The sequence below is a fragment of the Oncorhynchus kisutch genome, linkage group LG1, assembly GCF_002021735.2.
Source record: "Oncorhynchus kisutch isolate 150728-3 linkage group LG1, Okis_V2, whole genome shotgun sequence".
Lineage (NCBI taxonomy): Eukaryota > Metazoa > Chordata > Actinopteri > Salmoniformes > Salmonidae > Oncorhynchus > Oncorhynchus kisutch.
Genome location: NC_034174.2, coordinates 22,664,017 through 22,687,096, shown reverse-complemented (window position 1 = coordinate 22,687,096; position 23,080 = coordinate 22,664,017). Strand labels below are relative to the sequence as shown.

The following is a 23,080-nucleotide window of genomic DNA, read 5'->3' as shown; positions in this document are numbered from 1 at the left end:
ATTGTAAGAGCTTTCATGCCCCCTTTATTTATCCTACAGTTCTGACTTGGTGTACAGGGAGAACACTAAGAACTGCCCATGTTCTGAATTCTGTCGCTGTACATTTCAAAAGCGCTAAATAAATAGTTGACTACATACATCCTAGCTCACTCGTGTCTTAGTCTAAATTACAGATCGCCTCTTAGCCGCTAGTCATCCCCTTATGCTACAGTTTGTACATCAAGTGTCATTGACAAGTTGTTTAAACAAGTCAACCATGTTTTTTTTAAGGCAGTAAATGAGGCTGAATGAACCGTTTCACTGCCAGACAAGGCTCCACTGATAGCCAGGTCTAGCAGTGGTAAGATGTTGGGACAGGTTTATGTAAGCACTTTGTAGGCACCATTTGTCACCATTGTAGTGCAATTCACTTGTGTCTTTGCTGGCGTGCATCCATCTTTTTGCCCCACCAAGATTTACATGGTAAAATCACCACTGGTTGAGAATTATATATAATATAGGTTTTGTACCCAGTTTGATGCATATTGTAGTGATTCATCCTGACCTGAGAATGTTCAACACAGAATTATGCTTTTCAGCTTTATTTGAAACATCTTGGCCTCCACAAAGACAAAGGCCCTATCCATAATAGCATTTTATTTGGGGTCACTGCAATGGTTTCTCTCAGTGGGTAGCATGGTGCATGACATCCCGAAAGAAAACATTTGGGATTTAAAAAAAATATAATTGTCCAATGAAGTAAAAAAAAAAAAAAAAAAGCATCCCCTTTCCCTCCCAAACACATAGAGTCAGTATCTGCAGTGATTCAGTCTGGGAATAGAAGACCACAGACAAACCCTTCCCTTAAGGACCCAGAGACAAAAAAGGACAAACATATGCCCTTGCTAAGACCAGCACGAATACAAAATATATTTCATGATTTAAAAAAATATATATATAAAATGACAACACTTGTTGAAAATTCCCAAAGCCATTTAAGGAATACAATACAAGTATATTTATATATTTTTCACCCCAATATGTGGCTCTTCAAACTCCATGACCAGCTTGCGATGACCTGAAATGAACATGACATGGCTTTCTTTCCACTCTCCAAAAATGTCCAGGTGTAGTGCTTGTGTTGGTTTAAGCACAGACTCCTTTAGATGGTGTCTCAGCCTTCAATTTCCTTGAGCACGCTTTAGCCAACCTCACACGATGTCAGTCAACAACATCATGTCAAACCTTTGTCTCATCTCCTACAGACAGGTTAATTAAAGCACAGTCAGCAGAGTATCCTAGCTGGTCAGATCAAGAGAGGACGTGAATGGTATTGAAAGAACAATGGGACAGAACAGGTGCAATTCCATGCTGAACACTGGGACAAATGCCGTCTTTCTTTCCCCGATGGGATCCAGTCTGCATATGAGCCCTCAAGAGCTACTAGGAACATAAGAAACTGAGAAAGAAGATGCATCCCAGAGGCAAAATGTACTGATTTGTGCGCATTAGATACAATGCAAAATAAAAAGTACGAATTTGTCAAGGCTGCATCTGTCTGTGGTATGTGTTGGAGGAAGGGGGGGGGGGGGGGTTCTAGAATAGCAGCGCGCCCATGCTGCCCATTTCACTCTGCTCCTTGACGAAGATCTCAAAGTACTGGTAGATGATGGTGACGGCCAATAGGATTCCAGTCCCCGAACCGATGGCACCCAGAAAGTCAGCCATGACAGACAGCCCACCTATGCATAGGCCACCGAAGGCTGCAGCCGTGGGGATGTACCTTCACACAGAACACAAGATATTAGAAATGTGTAGCAAGGTATACACACCAATAATTCTTGACACTTGGGCCAGAGTGCATATGTTTTTACCTGTTGAGCTCATGCACCATGGAGGTCTCTCTGTGTCCCCCCATCACCATCTGCTGTTCCTTCAGCTGCTTAGCCACCTGATGGACATACAGACCTGCATTAGCAACTACCATACATACCTCACTGTACATAAGTGAATCTATCAAATATGAAACAAATATATCTGGTGCATCAAGTGACTCACATCTTTGGCAGAGGAGCCCGAAACCTCGATCCATGTCTTGGAGAAGAAGGCACAGGAGCCCAGCATGAAGACGATGTAGATGGCAGCATGGATGGGGTCATCCAGAACAGAACCAAAGGACTCCGGGGGAGAGAGGAAGTAGCAGAGACCTCCAACCGGGTAGGCACGAGCTGGTCCTCCAGTGGAAGTATCCTATACACAAACAACCACACATACAAATAATCTATACATTGTGGATTAATTGTAAGCATAGCTCAATCAAGGCTGTGAGTAAAACCTGCCAAAGGCTAGCTCTTACGCAGGCCTGCTGAAATGAAATATTTAATTCTGTCAACCCTCCCAGTGTTCTTACATGGTAGTCCAAAACATGTGATCATAACCACATTATGGCTTCAAATAGAATCTTCATTGTTTACAGTCACCCATTACTAGACGTCACAGAAGTATTCAGTACTGTTGAACTCATGAAGGTTTAAATGGGATAAAATAACCAAGTGTATGTGCATTTTAAATAGTACTGGTATAATGAAAGTTGGTAAGGTAAGTCTACTGCTGTGTGATTGACTCTAAAGCAGCACTCGAAGGTTCTGATAGGCACTTACAGACCAGGTTCCCAGCAGGTTAACCAGGAAGTTGCCGCTGAATCGCGTGGAGAGCATCTGAGAGATGACATACAGGTTGGACACGAGGGCAGACTGAAGGATGATGGGAATGTTTGAGGTGTAGAAGAGCTTGATGGGATAGGTGTTGTACTGGCCACGGTAACGGGCAGACTTGATGGGCAGGTCCACCCTGAAGCCCTGGAAGGAGGAGGCGAGAAGTGTTCAAGACCTTTCAAACAACAGATTTAATGGTATTCAAAGCTGATGTTCAATCATTCAGGTTTTTGGTCTGACCATTTGTTCACATTGTCAGATCCAATGGTCATATCATAGGTCACTTAAAACTGAAATCCATAAAGGGGGAAACTGCCACATCTGGTTGAGATATTACAACAAAGTTACTTCAAACACTTTCTTTCCCTCACATCATTGCACTCGTGATAGAACACCAGAATATGTACAGCAACTTCCTTACCACGCTGCTGGACACTCCTCTCCTCCGTTTCATCAACAAAACAGAAGTACTGAGGCAAACAGTGGTGTAGTTTCCCCATTTTTGGATTTCAGCAATGAATTGAAAGCAATTTGTAAAACCAATCAAAAAACAGCCAAGACGATATAGGGGGTAGTCTGTCCACTGACCTGGAAGTATATCACTACAGCAAAGACGAAGACAGTGGCGATGAGGTTCAAGAGGTTAGGCAGGTTCTGGCGGTAAAATGCCTCTCTCAGGGCGCGCACCTTGTCTGTGCGGGTGGCCAACAGGTGGAACAGGGCAATGATGGCACCTTCAAACTCCGTTCCTGAGACACAAGAGACAAGGTTACTCAACCAACCACAGCAGAGGGAGCAACCCTGACTGAAAAATAAGAGTATATTGTCAATACAATTACAGGTGGCAGTAGGGCCAGTATACATACCTCTGCCAGTGTTGACTGTAGTGGGGCTGAAAGCCTTCCAGACGATGGTCTCACAGATGTTAGTGGCAATGAACAGGGAGATACCAGAGCCCAGCCCATAGCCCTTCTGCAGCAGCTCATCTAGCAGCAGCACAATCAGACCTGCCACAAAAAGCTGGGGAAAAAAAGAGGGACAACAGAGCTTAAAATACAGTCTGCTCAGCTTTCATCTGCCTGGTCATCGCTGATTGAAAGGTCTCTGTACTTAACGGGTCAAATTAATGAACTGTCCAGTTCACTCATGGCCATTGTCACTTGGGTTTCAGCCATTACAAACAACAGTGTGGTGGTAATTGGGGGGGGTCTAACTAACCTGAATGATGATGAGCAGGCAGATCCCAGCACCCATCTCTGATGGGTCTCCATACATGCCCGTCATCACATACACAATGGACTGTCCAATGGTGATGATCATGCCAAACACTGCAGAGGAGAAAGGGAGCTGGGTTGCATTCAATAGGACAGCTAAGAGTTGATAGACAATGAAAAACTGAATACGCCACAGCTTTGACAGGATATAGACCCTTATTCGACTACCCATCACATACAAGCACAAAACAGTTGTCAGGTGGTTAAATAACCATCCCTTATCTCATGATTAATCCCATTCCTTGGTAAAAACTTTGTAGGGCAGACATACATTTCTGCGCTCCATTGAAGAGTGCTCTGTCCTTGGGGGTGTCTCCAACCTCAATGATCTTTGCGCCAGCCAGCAGCTGCATGATGAGACCGGAGGTAACGATGGGTGAGATACCCAGCTCCATCAGAGTACCTGTAGAATGGTGGGATCACAGTACTGTTTTCAGTCAACTATTATGAACCAACACGGTTGTAATGGGAAAGAGGATTATACCAAGGCAAAGCTCTGAATACAGTGACAAATCAGCCAAAGAAAGTCAGCTCGTCAAGAGATAAGATCTGATAACGACACAGGGAATAATGAATTCTTCATGTTAGAAGTACGAACCAAACAGCAAAAATGTAATAGGGATGTGTTCAAACAAGATCAGTAGCCAAGATCGAAAGCCATTTATCAATATGAGAAGAAACAGACAAGCATTCAAACTAAGCAGAGCCAGACTGTTGGTTTCTCACCTCTGTTGGAGGCCAGGATTACTCTCATCCAGTAGAAGGGATCTGCGGAGTCTGAGGACATGATGCCGAAGAGTGGAATCTTGAGAACAGAGGACAAAGAATGAATCAATACAATGAACCCACAAGAGCTACAACTGCACCCATTGAGTCATTATTACCTGTGGCCTTAACTATATGTTCAGCTGGTGAGAGATTATGTCCATTTATTCCTCCTGGTACCCATTTTCTCTCTGCATTGTTGGGAAGGGCCCATAAGTAAGCATTTCACTGTTAGTCTACTACACTGGTTGTTTACAAAACATGTGACAAATGAAATGTGATGTGGGCTGCAGGATTTCTCTGCAAGTGCCATACAATAGATAGAATTACACTGAGAAAGATTCAGGCCCGGCAGATACTAACCTGGCAGCACACCAGGAAGATGAAGAGTGTGATGGCAGTCCATAGTACTTTTTCTCTGAACTGAATCTGTAGAAGGAAAAGAGGGGATATTTTAGAGAGATCACTAGAGCTAAGATTTTTTTTTTTAAACAAAGCTAGTGAAGAGAAATTGCAGTATACTATACCTTACGCTCTGGTTTCTGAATCTCAGGTAAGACCGCACAAAACGGCTTTATGACTTCCAAAAATTTTACTGGAAAAGACAAGAGGACATTGGGCAAAAATGACATTATACATCAGTGATTTAACATACACAGTAAAAATAAAGTATTAACCAGAGAATTACATTATGCAGAACAGTGAGGTAGGTCTACATACAGTTGAAGTCAGAAGTTTACATACACTTAGGTTGGAGTCATAACTCATTTTTCAACCACTCCACAAATTTCTTGTTACAAACTATATTTTTGGCAAGTCAGTTAGGACATCTACTTTGTGCATGACAAGTATTTTTTTCCAACAATTGTGTACAGACAAGATTATTTCACCATCACAATTCTACATACACTAAGATGACTGTGCCTTTAAACAGCTTGGAAAATTCCAGAAAATTGTGTCATGGCTATAGAAGCTTCTGATAAATGATGTCAATCAGCCGGAGTCCATTGGAGGTGTACCTGTGAATGCATTTCAAGGCCTACCTTCAAACTCAGTGCCTCTTTGCTTGACATCATGGGAAAAATCAAGACCTCAGGATATATTTTTTTGTAGACCTTAAGTCTGGTTCATCCGTGGAAGCAATTTCCAGACGCTTGCAGGTATTACGTTCATCTGTACAAACAACAGTATGCACCATGGGACCAAATAGCCGTTATATCCCCCAGGAAGGAGACGCGTTCTTTCTTAGAGATTAACGTACTTCAGTGCAAATCAATCCCAGAACAACAGCAAAGGACCTTGTGAAGATTCGAGGAAACGGGTAAAAAAGTATCTACACTGCTCAAAAAAATAAAAGGGAACTCAGAAAGTCAATCACTCTTCTGTGAAATCAAACTGTCCACTTAGGAAGCAACACTGATTGACAATAAATTTCACATGCTGCTGTGCAAATGGAATAGACAACAGGTGGAAATTATAGGCAATTAGCAAGACACCCCCAATAAAGGAGTGGTTCTGCAGGTGCACACCGACCACTTCTCAGTTCCTATGCTTCCTGGCTGATGTTTTGGTCACTTTTGAATGCTGACGGTGCTTTCACTCTAGTGGTAGCATGAGACGGATTCTACAACCCACACAAGTGGCTCAGGTAGTGCAGCTCATCCAGGATGGCACATCAATGCGAGCTGTGGCAAGAAGGTTTGCTGTATCTGTCAGCGTAGTGTACAGAGCATGGAGGTGCTACCAGGTGACAGGCCAGTACATCAGGAGATGTGGAGGAGGCCGTAGGAGGGCAACAACCCAGCAGCAGGACCGCTACCTCCGCCTTTGTGCAAGGAGGAGCACTGCCAGAGCCCTGCAAAATTACCTCCAGCAGGCCACAAATGTGCATGTGTCTGCTCAAACGGTCAGAAACAGACTCCATGAGGGTGGTATGAGGGCCCGACATCCACATGTGGGGGACGTTTGGCATTTGCCAGAGAACACCAAGATTGGCAAATTCGCCACTGGCGCCCTGTGCTCTTCACAGATGAAAGCAGGTTCACACTGAGCACATGACAGATGTGACAGAGTCTGGAGATGCCGTGGAGAACGTTCTGCTGCCTGCAACATCCTCCAGCATGACGGTTTGGCGGTGGGTCAGTCATGGTGTGGGGTGGCATTTCTTTGGGGGGCCGCACAGCCCTCCATATGCTTGCCAGAGGTTGCCTGACTGCCATTAGGTACAGAGAGGAGATCCTCAGACCCCTTGTGAGACCATATGCTGGTGCGGTTGGCCCTGGGTTCCTCCTAATGCAAGACAATGCTAGACCTCATGTGGCTGGAGTGTGTCAGCAGTTCCTGCAAGAGGAAGGCATTGATGCTATGGACTGGCCCGCCCGTTCCCCAGACCTGAATCCAATTAAGCACATCTGGGACATCATGTCTCGCTCCATCCACCAACGCCACGTTGCACCACAGACTGTCCAGGAGTTGGCGGATGCTTTAGTCCAGGTCTGGGAGGAGATCCCTCAGGAGACCATCCGCCACCTCACCAGGAGCATGCCCAGACGTTGTAGGGAGGTCATACAGGCACGTGGAGGCCACACACACACTACTGAGCCTCATTGACTTGTTTTAAGGACATTACATCAAAGTTGGATCAGCCTGTAGTGTGGTTTTCCACTAATTTTGAGTGTGACTCCAAAGCCAGACCTCCATGGGTTGATAAATTTGATTTCCATTGATAATTTGTGTGCTTTTGTTGTCAGCACATTCAACTATGCAAAGAAAAAAGTATTTAAGAATATTTCATTCAGATCTAGGATGTGTTATTTCAAATCAAATTTTATTTGTCACATACACATGGTTAGCAGATGTTAATGCGAATGTAGCGAAATGCTTGAGCTTCTAGTTCCGACAATGCAGTAATAACCAACGAGTAATCTAAATAACAATTCCAAAACTACTACCTTATACACACACAAGTGTAAAGGGATAAAGAATATGTACATAAAGATATATGAATGAGTGATGGTACAGAGCGGCATAGACAAGATGCAGTAGATGGTATCGAGTACAGTATATACATGAGATGAGTATGTAAACAAAGTGGCATAGTTCAAAGTGGCTAGTGATACATGTATTACATAAAGATGCAGTAGATGATAGAGTACAGTATATACGTAGACATATGAGATGAATAATGTAGGGTATGTAAACATATTAAGTAGCATTGTTTAAAGTGGCTAGTGATATATTTTACATCAATTCCCATTATTAAAGTGGCTGGAGTTGAGTCAGTGTGTTGGCAGCAGCCACTCAATGTTAGTGGTGGCTGTTTAACAGTCTGATGGCCTTGAGATAGAAGCTGTTTTTCAGTCTCTCGGTCCCAGCTTTGATGCACCTGTACTGACCTTGCCTTCTGGATGATAGCGGGGTGAACAGGCAGTGGCTCGGGCGGTTGTTGTCCTTTTTATGGCCTTCCTGTGACATCGGGTGGTGTAGGTGTCCTGGAGGGCAGGTAGTTTGCCCCTGGTGATGCGTTGTGCAGACCTCACTACCCTCTGGAGAGCCTTATGGTTGTGGGTGGAGCAGTTGCCGTACCAGGCGGTGATACAGCCCGACAGGATGCGCTCGATCGTGCATCTGTAGAAGTTTGAGTGCTTTTGGTGACAAGCCGAATTTCTTCAGCCTCCTGAGGTTGAAGAGGCGCTGCTGCGCCTTCTTCACGATGCTGTCTGTGTGGGTGGACAAATTCAGTTTGTCTGTGATGTGTACGCCGAGGAACTTAAAACTTACTACCCTCTCCACTACTGTCCCGTCGATGTGGATAGGGGGGGTGCTCCCTCTGCTGTTTCCTGAAGTCCACAATCATCTCCTTAGTTTTGTTGACGTTGAGTGTGAGGTTATTTTGCTGACACCACACTCCAAGGGCCCTCACCTCCTCCCTGTAGGCCGTCTCGTTGTTGTTGGTAATCAAGCCTACCACTGTTGTGTCGTCCGCAAACTTGATGGAGTTGGAGGCGTGCGTGGCCACGCAGTCGTGGGTGAACAGGGAGTACAGGAGAGGGCTCAGAACGCACCCTTGTGGGGCCCCAGTGTTGAGGATCAGCGGGGTGGAGATGTTGTTACCTACCCTCACCACCTGGGGGCAGCCCGTCAGGAAGTCCAGTACCCAGTTGCACAGGGCGGGGTCGAGACCCAGGGTCTCGAGCTTGATGACGAGTTTGGAGGGTACTATGGTGTTATTCTTATTTTAGTGTTCCCTTTATTTTTTGAGCAGTGTATATCCACAGTAAAACGAGTAATATATCGACATAACCTGAACTGCATCTCAGCAAGGAAGAAGCCACAGATCCAAACTGCCATAAAAAAGCCAGACTACGGTTTGCAACTGCACATGGGGACACAGATCGTACATTTCGGAGAAATGTCCTCTGGTCTGATGAAACAAAAATAGAACTGTTCGGCCAAAAAGGGGGAGACTTGTAAACAGAAGAACACCATCCCAACCGTGAAGCACGGGGTGGCGGCATCATGTTGGGGTGCTTTTCTGCAGGAGGGACTGGTGCACTTCACAAAATAGATGGCATCATGAGATAGGAAAATTATGTGGATATATTTAGCAACATCTCAAGACATCAATCAGGAAGTTAAAGCTTGCTTGCAAATGGGTCTTCCAAAGGAACAATAACCCCAAGCATACTTCCAAAGTTGTGGCAAAATTGCTTAAGGACAACAAAGTCAAGGTATTGGAGTGGCCATCACAAAGCCCTGACCTCAATCCTATAGACAATTTGTGGGCAGAACTGAAAAAGCCTGTGTGAGCAAGTAGGCCTAAAAACCTGACTCAGTTACACCAGCTCTGTCAGGAGGAATGGGCCAAAATTCACCCAACTTAACATGGGAAGCTTGTGGATGGCTACCCGAAAATGTTTGACCCAAGTTAAACAATTTAAATGCAATGCTACCAAATACTAATAGAGTGTATGTAAACTTCAGACCCACAGGGAATGTGATGAAAGAAAGAAAAGCTGAAATAAATCACTATTCTGACATTTCACATTCTTAAAATAATGTAGTGATCCTAACTTACATAAGACAGGGAATTTTTACTAGGATTAAATGTCAGGAATTGTGAAAAACTGTGTTTAAATGTATTTGGATATGGTGTATGTAAACTTCCAACTTCAACTGTACATAGGTAGGAGGATACTTCTGAAGTAAGAAGAAAGAGTGGGATGTACTTTGTGGGGAGCTAAAACATCCGATTCCCAATAGAAAGAATCTGCAGACAGCGGAGATGACATCGAGATGCCTGCTCTTGGACATGCTGACCTAACCACCGCCTCTGATGACCATCTAGATCACCTCATGACAGAGTCTGCCCAAGCACTCAAACGGACTTGACCTAACTAGCTACTGACTATTTTTTTTAATGACTTCTTGTTGTTTATTTTGGAAACAAGCACTTTGAGATTCTGGCTAATGAAAAGCGCTATAAAATGTATTACTACATAATTCTACAGCTGATACTTAAACTATGTCCGGATGAAACGTCATCACTCCCACGCATGCAAAAAGTTGGTTCCACTCACTAACAAGGTCAAGAAGCTAGTATAGCTAGCTAGTTAGATTGCATGTGGGGACAAACTTAGTGGTCTTACAGATAATTATGAGTATATTAAAAAAGAGGCAATGAAAATACAGTTAACTACTGTTACTGTAGATTACTAGGCTCAACGACATTGACATTCATTGGCAATGGCTTATTCAATCAATGTTATCGAGCTAGAAGCAAACCACAGTCATGATAAATTACTGTCACATTCATTGCAAAGACGGTGCTACATTTCCTATAAGGATGACATCAGCAAGACTAGAGGGTTGATAATGTTGTAGGTGCACACAGCAATCTAGATGCCCCGAACAAGAGCCAACAGCAACAATTTATGGGCCCTCGAGTCTGGCTAACTAACGTTACCGAGTCCTGCCTTGGCTTTACCGTTAGCTGCCAATTCCGTTAATATGATAACTCACATTAGCTAAATCACATGGGATATTTTGCTAGCTTTATTTAACAGTTCATTGTTAAGTAAATGGTGTTGTATGTAACCCAGATTCGCAAATGTTAGCTAAGGAAGCACAATAACTAGCTAACGTAACTAGTTAGCTAACGTATCGACTCTACGGCTGATGTTAGCATTACAATATAGTAGCTTGCTAACTAAATGCCCATTCCTAGCCAAGTTAAATATTTCTAAGATAAATGTCATATGCAGTTCACAGGTACATGGACATACATAGAAGTAGGGAAAAAAATCACTCACTGCCCATGGTGTCCTTGATCCGATTCCTGTTGTGTTAAATTTGGTGCCACTTGAAGGATCAGCACAATTCGCGTGGCACCACCTAGCCTCTCTGCACTGAAAAGGAAGCTCTGTAAAGACACGTCACCGATTAAGCGACTAGTACCATGTGCCGTGTTCATGTTTTAGTCGAAACAAGGAAACTCTGAAATGTCCGACTTGCTAGCTGGTTGTAGCTATGCACGAGCCGCGTTCAACTAGTTAGCAAGTGTAGTTCACATTGGGGGATATGCTCTGAAAGTAGATATTTGATTGAACAGACATGATAGATACCAACTACGTTAGTTTTATTATTGACTGTTTATGTTTGAGAAATCTTGACACTTCACAGAAAAAAATATGCCTTGATTCAGGTTTGATTATGATAAACAATATTGCTCTTGCAGGAAATGCAAAACTTCTCAAATTATGACACGAGACTGCTAAATCTGTAGTTCAATTTACCTACAGTTCTATTAAAATGCATGATCATGATTTAATTTAATTTTTATTGGTCTTCAATGATTTCTGAATCGAGAAAATATTGGCCCAGTGTGACCAGAATCCTATTTGTCTAGGCGTCTCTTGTGCCGCTGCCCGTTTTTTTAAATCTCTATAAAATCATTGTTTTTGTTCAAAACATTCAATATCTGTGCGTGTGGACTAGGTCTACTGATGTCCTGTTCAGTTTGAGCGGAAGAGCGCGAAGATGAGAAGGAGGGCGAGAGGTAAACTTGATACTTCTAGAATTGATTTGAATAAAAACAATATGTTTTGTTGCCCATAATGAAGCTATTTATCAGAGTTATTGACCTCACAATGAGCCATATTCGAGTAATTGACATAAATTACATTACTATGAAGCGGCAGCCACGGAGATGGGCAGCGCATTGGGTGCTGAACGTAGGCTAATTCGAGAACGCTAAATTCATTTAAACAGTCTTCATTTTAATTTGATTTCAGACTACTAACAACGAGTGTTTGTTGTTGTGTCCTGTTTTTTCCTATTCAATAAATTATAGGTAAACCTACCTGTTTGATAGACAAAATTATAGTCTACTATCCATGGATTTTGTCAGCCAATTCCTTCAGTCATCATGCACTCCTTAAATATCTGTGTCAGTAAAGAGCTTGGTGTGTTAAATTAAAACCAGGGCTCGAATTGAGGAGGTATGTGAGGGTATTGTGGCTTTTGTTAAAGAAAATGGCTGAAAGCATAGGCCTACCCCTTGTTGGCTCATGATTTTGAAAACAATTAAATGGACCTGATTATATAACGTGATACATCACTGCACTTTAGTCTGCAATGCTTTACGCTAGAAACAAGCTGTAAAATGCAGTGGAAAGACGTGACTCCAATGCATATATCATGTATTTGGTTTGTCTCTTTGACATTTAGAGGCTGTGCTACAACCTTCTATAGCCGAGCAGATAAAAAATGTGCTTTACTTGGGAAGTAATGTACAGTATGATTCTTTCACTATCAATTGACGTTCAACATTTCAACAGGCTATTAAACGACATACGAACTCTAAATCAGTCAGGAGCAAGCCAGGTAGCTTAAGCTAAGAAGTAACGAACATGAGTTATTTTGACAATATTATTATTATTTCAAGACTATAGCCTGCCATTTAAAAAATCAAATGTAAAGCATTTGTGACACATTAGAAGCAGGAGCGCTTAGCATTTCAACACATCAACAACAGGACTTCAACAACATGCCCACAAATTGTGAATTTAGGCTTTATAAAATCACATTTTAAAAGAGTATTACTCATAATGAAATAAGAAAGAAAAAATGCCTTACTATGCTATACAGTCATTCTACAGTGCCTTTGAATTCACTTTTAGATACATGAGTTTGGTCAGTATTAGGTTTGAAGATCATGCAGGTAGCTTTGCATGCCTAGTTTTTTATTTATCCAAGCAGATGCTCTTATATTACCATGCCCTAAAATATTCTGCTTGTCTCCAGTGATGAAAAATGATGTAGAATTGAATAAAATAGCTTTAAAAAAAAAAAAAAAATCTCAGACCGCAAATAATTGGATAGATTCATGCAGTGTTTTTTTTTTTCAAACGTTCAGGGAGGGTCAGGTAAACAATATATTTTACTGAATGGAGGGCCATCCATTTTTATTTCAGAGAGGTCCGGTTTTCTCCAAGTATCACTCATTATAAATAACGCACAGTCCCTTACCAAGAGTACTTTCTCAAGCCAAAAAATTGATTGGATTGGTGTAGTTTGCTCATTTTAGAGCATTCCAGTGGTCCTTAAGTGAACTCTCCCCCACCAAGGGCACCGGGCCTTGCAAAACGAACTCCAACATGGGGTGGTGGTGAGGGGAAAACTGAAAACTAGCTCTTATTGGCAGAGAGGTTTGGAACTCTCTTTCTTATTGGTCATTAACTCATTTATAAAATATATATAAAACACATGAAATCACGTTTTTTGACTGCACTTGGGCAGTTAATTAACTACACCTCTCAGCAATAAAGAACAACAAAATACCATAAAAAAACAGATTCAAAGTCAAAGCCGTTGTAGTCACAACATTTGACTGCCACCAGAGGTCAGCCTTATACAATTTTTTGTTCGAGGTTGTTTTTCCGCAGTCTTCAGTGGGTTTCCTCTTGCTTCCATTGCCAAATCAGATTCCACAGCCACAAAGTAAAAAAAAATATATATATATATTTCTTATTTTAATTTAAGGGCAGGGCTAGGCACAAGGTTAGTAGTGTGGTTAAGGTTAGGTTTAAAATACAATTTTAAGAAGATAAATTATAGAAATGGGCAGGGTTTAGCCATAATTATGACCTTGTTGCTATGGAAGCTAGTGATGAACTCTTCAGTGGACAGAGGAGTGGAGTGTTTATTGTATTGTAAATGTACTGTTGAGAAAAGTGCCCTGTAAGCATACCACTGAGCAAAGGAATATCTATGCATATGTAATTTAATGGACAAAGATGAAAAGGGGCTCTCTATTAGACCTACACCGTAAAAAAAAGCAAACACACAAAAAAATATTCTCCATGGACAACTTTCCCCCTGTCTGAAACCTAGAAGTTTATGGTACTGTGTGAAAAAAAAGCATGTACACTGTGAAACCAAGATAAATTAAATAAAGAATGATAATAAAAAGCTTTGGGACACCTTAAATTAAATTCTGGGAAAAAAAGGCATACTCAGCTCCGTCATTCATTGAAACAGATGGCTCATTCATCACAAAACCAACTGATATTGCCAACTACTTTAATGATTTTTTAAATTGGCAATATTAGCAAACTTAGGCATAATATACCTGCAACAAGTGCTGACACTAGACATCCAAGTATATCGGACCAAATTATGAAAGACAATCATTGTAATCTTAAATTCCGCAAAGTTAGTGTGGAAGAGGTGAAAAAAAATGATTGTTGTCTATCAACAATGACCGGGGTCTGACAACTTGGATGGAAAATTACTGAGGATAATAGCGGACAATATTGCCACTCCTATTTGCCACACCTTCAATTGAAGCCTACTAGAAACTGTGTGCCCTCAGGCTTGGAGGGAAGCTAAAGTCATTCCGCTACCTAAGAATAGTGAAGCCCCCTTTACTGGCTCAAATAGTCAATCAATAAGCCTGTCACCAACCCTTAGTACACTTTTGGAAAAAATTGTGTTTGACCAGATACAATGGTATTTTACAGTAAAAAATTGACAATGAACTTTCAGCATGCTTATAGATAAGGATATTCAACAAGCTTACACAAATGACTGATGATTAGCTGAGAGAAAGTGATGACAAAAAGATTGTGGGGGTTGTTTTGTTAGACTTCAGTGCAGCCTTTGACATTATGCTGCTGGAAAAACATATGTGTTATGGCTTTACACCCCCTGCTATAATGTGGATAAAGGATTACCTGTCTAACAGAACACATAGGGTGTTCTTTAATGGAAGGCTCTCCAACATAATCCAGGTAGAATCAAGAATTCCACAAGGCAGCTGTCTGGGCCCATTACTCCATTATTTAAATCTTTACTAATGAATTGCCACTGGCTTTGAGGAAAGCCAGAGTGTCTATGTGTGCGGATGACTCAACACTATACATGTCAGCTACTACAGCGACTGAAATGACTGCAACACTCAACAAAGAGTTACAGTTAGTTTCAGATTGGGTGGTAAGAAATAAGTTAGTCCTAAATATTTCTTAAAAGTAAAATCATTGTATATGGGACAAATCATTCACTAAACCCTAAACCTCAACTAAATCTTGTAATACATAATGTGGAAATTAAGCAAGTTGAGGTGACTAAACTGCTTGGAGTTACCCTGGATTGTAAACTGTCATGGTCAAAAAATATTGATACAACAACAGTAGCTAAGATGGGAGAAGTATGTCTTTGATAAGGTAAGTGCCTCTGAACAGTGCCTTAGCAGCAGCTAATGGAGATCCATAATAAATACAAATACAAAAATTCTAACTGTGTAGCATAGCCTACACAGTAATTCTGCTGACTAGGATCCATTTGGAAGTATACATAATGGGAGAGCTCACTGGGCCACAAACTAACATCAACTTCAAACATATTTTATGACAGCAAAAACACACAGAGAGCAAGAGACCGAGAAACAGAAAGACTCTTGGTTACAGCCTGGGCTCGCTTGTCTACCCTTAGATAAAGACATATTTGTTCAGCTTGGTTACATAATGACACGGAATAGAGAGCTAAGAGAGGTGAGGACAAACAAATACCAACTCGCCTAGTCACTCTATCATAGTCTCTCTTACCCTCTGAAACAGTAAATCTTGCACATCTATTATCTAGCTTATTTCTGTTTCTTTTGTCCATTTATCTGCATTTTGTGCCTGTTTTTTGTACAAAGACTGATTTTCAGTGTACATGTTGTCAGTCAGATATCAAACATTTCTTCTGAACTGCTCAATGCTGTTTTTTAGACCTTAAAAAGTCCAAGTCCAATTCTTTGTCTATGAATATGATATGAGAATAATAATGTTTTGTATCATGGAAAGCAATGTGTGTTTGAATGGACATGCCATGTAAAGTGATCTTGAATTCCTGGATACAATTATGTTACCAGTGAAGACAGAGATCATAAAGACGTGTATGAAAACTACACTGTAGAAGTGCTGAAAAGGTGATGAAAGATCAGTGATTAGAAGAAGCATCAGATTTCTGGAGTGCTAGGCAACTCCCTCCCAGTGGCTACATGTCCTTCGATCTGGTTGGGTGGTCATGAAAGAAAGAAGCTGTGTCTCTCTTACCTTCAGTAGGGTAAACATACTTAGCTATCAGAGTACCTCTATTGCACAGAGTCCCTGAGGGGACAGCATATTCACTGAGTATACTTTCCATGATAGACTGACCAGGTGAATCCAGGTGAAAGCAATGATCCCTTATTGTTGTCACTTGTTCAATCCACTTCAGTCAGTGTAGACTTGAGACAATTTAGACATGGATTGTGTGTGTGCCATTCAGAGGGTGAATGGGCAAGACCAAAAATGTAAGTGCCTCTGAACAGTGTATGGCAGTAGGTACCAGGTGCACCGGTTCGAGTGTGTCAAGAACTGCAACACTCCTGGGTTTTTCACTCTCAACAGTTTCTTGTGTTTATCAACAACGGGTGGGTCTAATCCTGGATGCTGATTTGTTAAAAACGCATTCCAGACGGTGTCTATTCCACAAGTTACCACCGGCTAAAGCTGACGTTGAAATGCTTATTTACTCTGTTCCATCTCACTGCGCAATCCACTGTCTCATCAGCCCAGCCAGGCAATTCATAAACTTGATCTCTGCTATAAAAAGCATCTAGACATTCTCACATTTCTTTTAGACTAGCATTTGGTTAACAGTGGAGATTTGTATAAACCTTGCTGTCTGTCTCTCCGACATTTGCAACATTGTTTCAATATTTAAATTCATTCTCCAGCTGTCCCATAGTAATGAACGTGTCAGGAGGCTGGACGAGACAGATGGACAGCTTTTCTCAGCCAGTCAAAATCATGAATCAGATGGCATCATTTTCAATGATATATACAAAAAATTGTCAATAGAAAACAGGTAAAACGAAACAAAATGCAGCTAGTTTGTGGTCTTTCCAGCTTCAGTTTGAAGTGATTGTGTTAGCTGTGTTGTTGGCTAGCTCCTCTGAACAACAGTGTCCTGACAAGAGAGCACATTTTCTATGCCAGGCGAAATCGCTCATCATTAGCTCATTGTTACGGATGTACCCAAATAAATGTAATTAGAAAACATCTTAAACAAATGCAAATGCAGCTACTTTGCTGTTATTCTGGCTGAAATTTTTGACGTTACTGTAAGTTAGCCGTAGTTGGCTAGCTAGCAAGCAAGGGATAAGAACGTTGCCAGCCAGTATGGCCATGGAAAATTTAAAACTAATGGTCGCGGCCAAAGATACAGTTCAACAAGACGGAACGACTGGGTCGCGTCTCTGGCATGCAAACCGATCGACCAGCCGGCTTGGGTAGCAACCTTAGATTTGTGTTGGGACTATCTTGTGGAAGGATGAAATAGTATGAATAAATTCAGCATAATTTTAAAAAAATGAAAATATGTCAATCATTATTTGAATATGTTGGTAACTCAACTTCATCTCGTGTCTAAAAACACCCGTGCCAATATATCCTCCAAACACTGTCTTCTCAGGTATTATCATCATTCTATTCATTAGGACCTCCAACCTAACCCAATCTGGATGTTACAGTGCCTTGCGAAAGTATTTGGCCCCCTTGAACTTTGCGACCTTTTGCCACATTTCAGGCTTCAAACATAAAGATATAAAACTGTATTTTTTTGTGAAGAATCAACAACAAGTGGGACACAATCATGAAGTGGAACGACATTTATTGGATATTTCAAACTTTTTTAACAAATCAAAAACTGAAAAATTGGGCGTGCAAAATTATTCAGCCCCCTTAAGTTAATACTTTGTAGCGCCACCTTTTGCTGCGATTACAGCTGTAAGTCGCTTGGGGTATGTCTCTATCAGTTTTGCACATCGAGAGACTGAAATGTTTTCCCATTCCTCCTTGCAAAACAGCTCGAGCTCAGTGAGGTTGGATGGAGAGCATTTGTGAACAGCAGTTTTCAGTTCTTTCCACAGATTCTCGATTGGATTCAGGTCTGGACTTTGACTTGGCCATTCTAACACCTGGATATGTTTATTTTTGAACCATTCCATTGTAGATTTTGCTTTATGTTTTGGATCATTGTCTTGTTGGAAGACAAATCTCCGTCCCAGTCTCAGGTCTTTTGCAGACTCCATCAGGTTTTCTTCCAGAATGGTCCTGTATTTGGCTCCATCCATCTTCCCATCAATTTTAACCATCTTCCCTGTCCCTGCTGAAGAAAAGCAGGCCCAAACCATGATGCGGCCACCACCATGTTTGACAGTGGGGATGGTGTGGTTAGGGTGATGAGCTGTGTTGCTTTTACGCCAAACATAACGTTTTGCATTGTTGCCAAAAAGTTCAATTTTGGTTTCATCTGACCAGAGCACCTTCTTCCACATGTTTGGTGTGTCTCCCAGGTGGCTTGTGGCAAACTTTAAACAACACTTTTTATGGATATCTTTAAGAAATGGCTTTCTTCTTGCCACTCTTCCATAAAGGCCAGATTTGTGCAATATACGACTGATTGTTGTCCTATGGACAGAGTCTCCCACCTCAGCTGTAGATCTTTGCAGTTCATCCAGAGTGATCATGGGCCTCTTGGCTGCATCTCTGATCAGTCTTCTCCTTGTATGAGCTGAAAGTTTAGAGGGACGGCCAGGTCTTGGTAGATTTGCAGTGGTCTGATACTCCTTCCTTTTCAATATTATCGCTTGCACAGTGCTCCTTGGGATGTTTAAAGCTTGGGAAATCTTTTTGTATCCAAATCCGGCTTTAAACTTCTTCACAACAGTATCTCGGTCCTGCCTGGTGTGTTCCTTGTTCTTCATGATGCTCTCTGCGCTTTTAACGGACCTCTGAGACTATCACAGTGCAGGTGCATTTATACGGAGACTTGATTACACACAGGTGGATTGTATTTATCATCATTAGTCATTTAGGTCAACATTGGATCATTCAGAGATCCTCACTGAACTTCTGGAGAGGGTTTGCTGCACTGAAAGTAAAGTGGCTGAATAATTTTGCACGCCCAATTTTTCCGTTTTTGATTTGTTAAAAAAGTTTGAAATATCCAATAAATGTCGTTCCACTTCATGATTGTGTCCCACTTGTTGTTGATTCTTCACAAAAAAATACAGTTTTATATCTTTATGTTTGAAGCCTGAAATATGGCAAAAGGTCGCAAAGTTCAAGGGGGCCGAATACTTTCGCAAGGCACTGTAAGTGATTTGATGGACCCATGCAGCTTGATCAGCTGCTGTCACTTTACCTGTTTCCATCCTCTCTAATTGATTAATATGGTAAACATATATATTTTTAGGCTCTATTCCATCAGTACAAATCTTACTACCTTCTTCTCCATGAGCTGATTGATTGAAAATTGTGATTATAGACAAAATACATGTATATTTGTTTATAGTTGTTTCAGAAATACATTACTGACAGCAACGTGTCAGACCCGTATTGACACTAAGACTGATGTTGTTGCTCTGCTTTTTCTGAAAGCTTTTGGTATTGGTTGTTCTATTTTTCCCCGTGAGGTTGCCCCCAAAGGAGACATGCGTCTCTCGGTCAATGGACAGAGATGTCTGAAGTGCATGTCTGAGTGGTTCACAAGGGATTTGTATTTTCTATCCCTTTGGCTGGAAAGTGAGTTTTTCCTTTGAGAACACTATGAGTGGCATAGAGTTTATGATCTTATGAGTAGCCGGGGATCACACACACAGACCGCACAAGTAGGCTACCATACCAAAAATATATTTGCTCTGACCAAACACTCAGACAGATTTTTCTTCAGGGTGGGGACTGTATATCTGCATGATCTCGTAACCACGTACATGTAGAGAAACACACGACCACACAGAGAAATGTGCAGACGTGCAGTAGAGACCAGCAGATAGCCTGAGGAGTGGGAAGCTGATCTGGGAACAAGAACACATGGTGACGGGGGTGGACAGTTAATTTGCGTCCTCTCCAGATTAGACGGTTCTTTTCCTTCTTATTTTTAGAGGCGGCTAAATATACAGCAGCCGGCTAGGTGTGGGGGCATGTTTGTGTATGACTGAGTCAGTCAATTACTGTTCTTTCAGTGACGTTATTAATTTATTGGATCTCTAGAACATCCTGTTATTGGGGTTTTCCATGTGATGGAATTTAATAGAATATAATGTATTCAAAAGTCTTAAACATAGTCTTTGGCTTCCTACAGATGACACAATACACATCCCTGCCCTATTCACTGTGTATGAGGATAGCACTGATTAAGGTCAACAACACGGCCAACAACATGGATGATGAACCCTATGTGTTGGGGTTATAGAGATCAAATCAACCAGTTAACTATGTCTCACTCCATCCATCTCCACTTGGACTCTCAGTACTGCTACTGGACCTGAGCGGTTTAGCTGCTGGGATACAAACACAGAAACAGACAGCATCCCTCCCCTTCACCACTCACATCCTCCTCTCCTGGGCACACGACAACGGTTATGTAAACCCAAATTCAGTGTCAGAGATACAGAGGGACAAGGAGTGGGGAGGGCAGCTATTATTATTGCAAAAACAATGTAATTAAGAGAAAGAGGGAGGGGATGAGAGAGAGAGCGCATCATTAGAATCCCTTGCATTCAATTTTTTTGTTCTTAAACGTGATAACAGATTTAGCAAACTCATAGCAATTTTGTTTTCAGGACAACAAACACTTCTATAACTAGAGTGAGGATGAGGAATTAAGGATGATGATTTACATAGAAGTACAACCCAATCGCTATTGGAGATAAATGCATTATGGCCAACAGTACAATAAGATTAACTTGATGTATAGCCAAAATAACATGCATCAATGCATGACAGTAATAATCCTTATGGACAGTAAATTGTCAACATACTGTATCCACTTAATTGAGTGATCATATATCAATAATGCTGGTTTGTGATGAAGCAGGATGTGTCATTAATATCTCATTAAAGTCATTTGGATGTTCATTTAAGCCTGTTTAACAGCGTAGGCTGTGGGACCAGCCTTAGCAGGAACATTGGGCTAATTCTTGCTCTGCTATGTCAAATGACGTCACCGCCGCCCTTATATAAGATTCTAATTTCATCTTGGCCTGATTTGTCCTCTTGTCCTTTCCTTGCTCCCATCTATCTTGATATCTCTCCCTCCATCTCTAAATGTGGTTAAACCCCCCTTACAGATGCGAAGGTCACTTGAGCCCAATGGTGAAGAACTATCAAGGTCCTCTGTACAGTATAAGTAGCACCTGTGAAGCTAACAAAGGACTGCACAACGCCTCCAAAACAGACCTTGTATCGTGTTAAATATGATCTGCTATCGGTAGCCTTTCTTTCCTCTTCCACGTTGGTGTGGTTGTTCCTGAGCATCGCTAGCAATAGTGGGTTGTTAGGCTAATGTAATACAAATTGTGCAATAATTTGGGACCTGTAGCCTATTTATGGAATGCAGACCATAGATAGCAGTTTAAACCTGGAGCCTGGCACATGGTTCATGGCGACTGGACCGTTGTCATCACAGTTCCATAATTAGTGAGGATTATTAAGGTAGAGTTATAGGACTACTGTTCAACCCGTTGTACACTTTTCTCACCTTTCAGTATTTAATGGATTGAACAATTGAATATGGCAACTTTCAGGATGAATCAACCACTATTTTTGATTCATCAATATATTTTGTGCGTAAAGGCTCTCCAAACCATTACATTTTTAAAAATTCATAAACACTTTCCTAACCTTATATATTATTTAAGATCTGAGTATTTTTTAAATCTACCAATTTGTGCTGAAAAGGAGACTAATGTGTATTTACATGTCTTTCTTTCATTGATCGCTAATATTTTGAACAGTTCTCTCCATATATTCTATTGAGTCTGTCGAGAAACTTCTAATTAAAAAGGTCTACACCAAATTAAAAAGAATGGCTTGTCATAAATGTACTGAAAACCCTATTGAATGAAAACCCCACAAGAAAATCTGTTGGCCAGCAGGTGGGAGGGTTTTCAGAGGTGGAATTAAATATGTTTTCTGCACGTGCAAGGGAACCACGCCTGCAAAGCACGTTACGCACCTGCATAATGTTACGTCTGAATACCAAATACTGAGAAGTGTGTAGGAACGGCATGCATAGGAAAGGCAAGTCTGAATCGGGCCCAAAGTGATTCCAAGATCACAGTACAGTACCTTTGACTGGGAGTAGTGTACAAAGGTGTTATATCAGGATCAAATGGGTTTGCTTTTTTAGTAGGTGTTGACAGAGAACTAACTAAACCTGACGAGTGGCAGGGTTGAAGGCACTGAAAATAAGCAGTTATTTTCACCTAGTTTCCATTCTTGTTTCAATGCACTGGCTTACTTAGAGCAGTATCAAGTCACTGAATTGAACCTCTGTCAAACCATGCCCAGCACAACCATAACAACACTGGCTTGTTTAGACGCACATGCATACTCCATTTCGAGAGGCAAAAGCAGCAGAGCACACAAGAAATGTGAGTTAGCCCTTACAAGCCTTTGCGCGACAGAGAGGGATTCTGTGACTGTCTGAGTACCTACCTATCTGTCTGAAAGAAGTCAGAGGGACTGAGTGAGCGATGGGACTGATAGGGAATTGGTGTGCGGGGAAGTCTGCATCCATCAAACTATAGTCTACTCAGTCCAACAAAGATGAGCTGTACAAATCTGTTTGTTTAAATTTGTTTATTATTTCCCTTCATGCCTTTTGACATTTGCATGCTTCTTGTTGTGCCCAACTTGGTCTTCCCGGAACTCTTAATCCCGCTTAATCTGTCTATGTGTTCGTGAGTTTTGGCAGGCATGTAAGTGTGTGTGTATGAAATTGGGTGTTTGTGGGGGACTCAGTTGGAAGAGT

General features: G+C 41.5%; 1 protein-coding gene across 3 annotated transcripts; it reads right to left on the bottom strand.

The window, feature by feature from the left end:
* Positions 1 to 553: 553 nt before the first annotated feature.
* LOC109897342 (protein transport protein Sec61 subunit alpha) lies at positions 554 to 12,268 on the bottom strand. Of its 3 annotated transcripts, none has more exons than XM_020491862.2 (13): positions 12,094 to 12,268; positions 11,044 to 11,153; positions 5,260 to 5,327; positions 5,096 to 5,161; positions 4,694 to 4,772; positions 4,239 to 4,370; positions 3,912 to 4,021; positions 3,560 to 3,713; positions 3,282 to 3,442; positions 2,640 to 2,837; positions 2,038 to 2,229; positions 1,854 to 1,930; positions 554 to 1,762 (listed from the first exon to the last, which is right to left on the bottom strand). In XM_020491862.2, the coding sequence occupies exons 2-13, from the start codon at positions 11,048 to 11,050 to the stop codon at positions 1,576 to 1,578; spliced, it is 1,431 nt and encodes a 476-aa protein (XP_020347451.1). In that variant the 5' UTR covers positions 11,051 to 11,153; positions 12,094 to 12,268; the 3' UTR covers positions 554 to 1,575. The 3 variants fall into 3 exon arrangements, with proteins under 3 accessions (XP_020347451.1, XP_020347456.1, XP_031658683.1); XM_020491867.2 differs by lacking the exon at positions 12,094 to 12,268 and adding an exon at positions 4,852 to 4,923; XM_031802823.1 differs by lacking the exon at positions 12,094 to 12,268 and having other exon boundaries at positions 11,044 to 11,170.
* Positions 12,269 to 23,080: the final 10,812 nt, after the last annotated feature.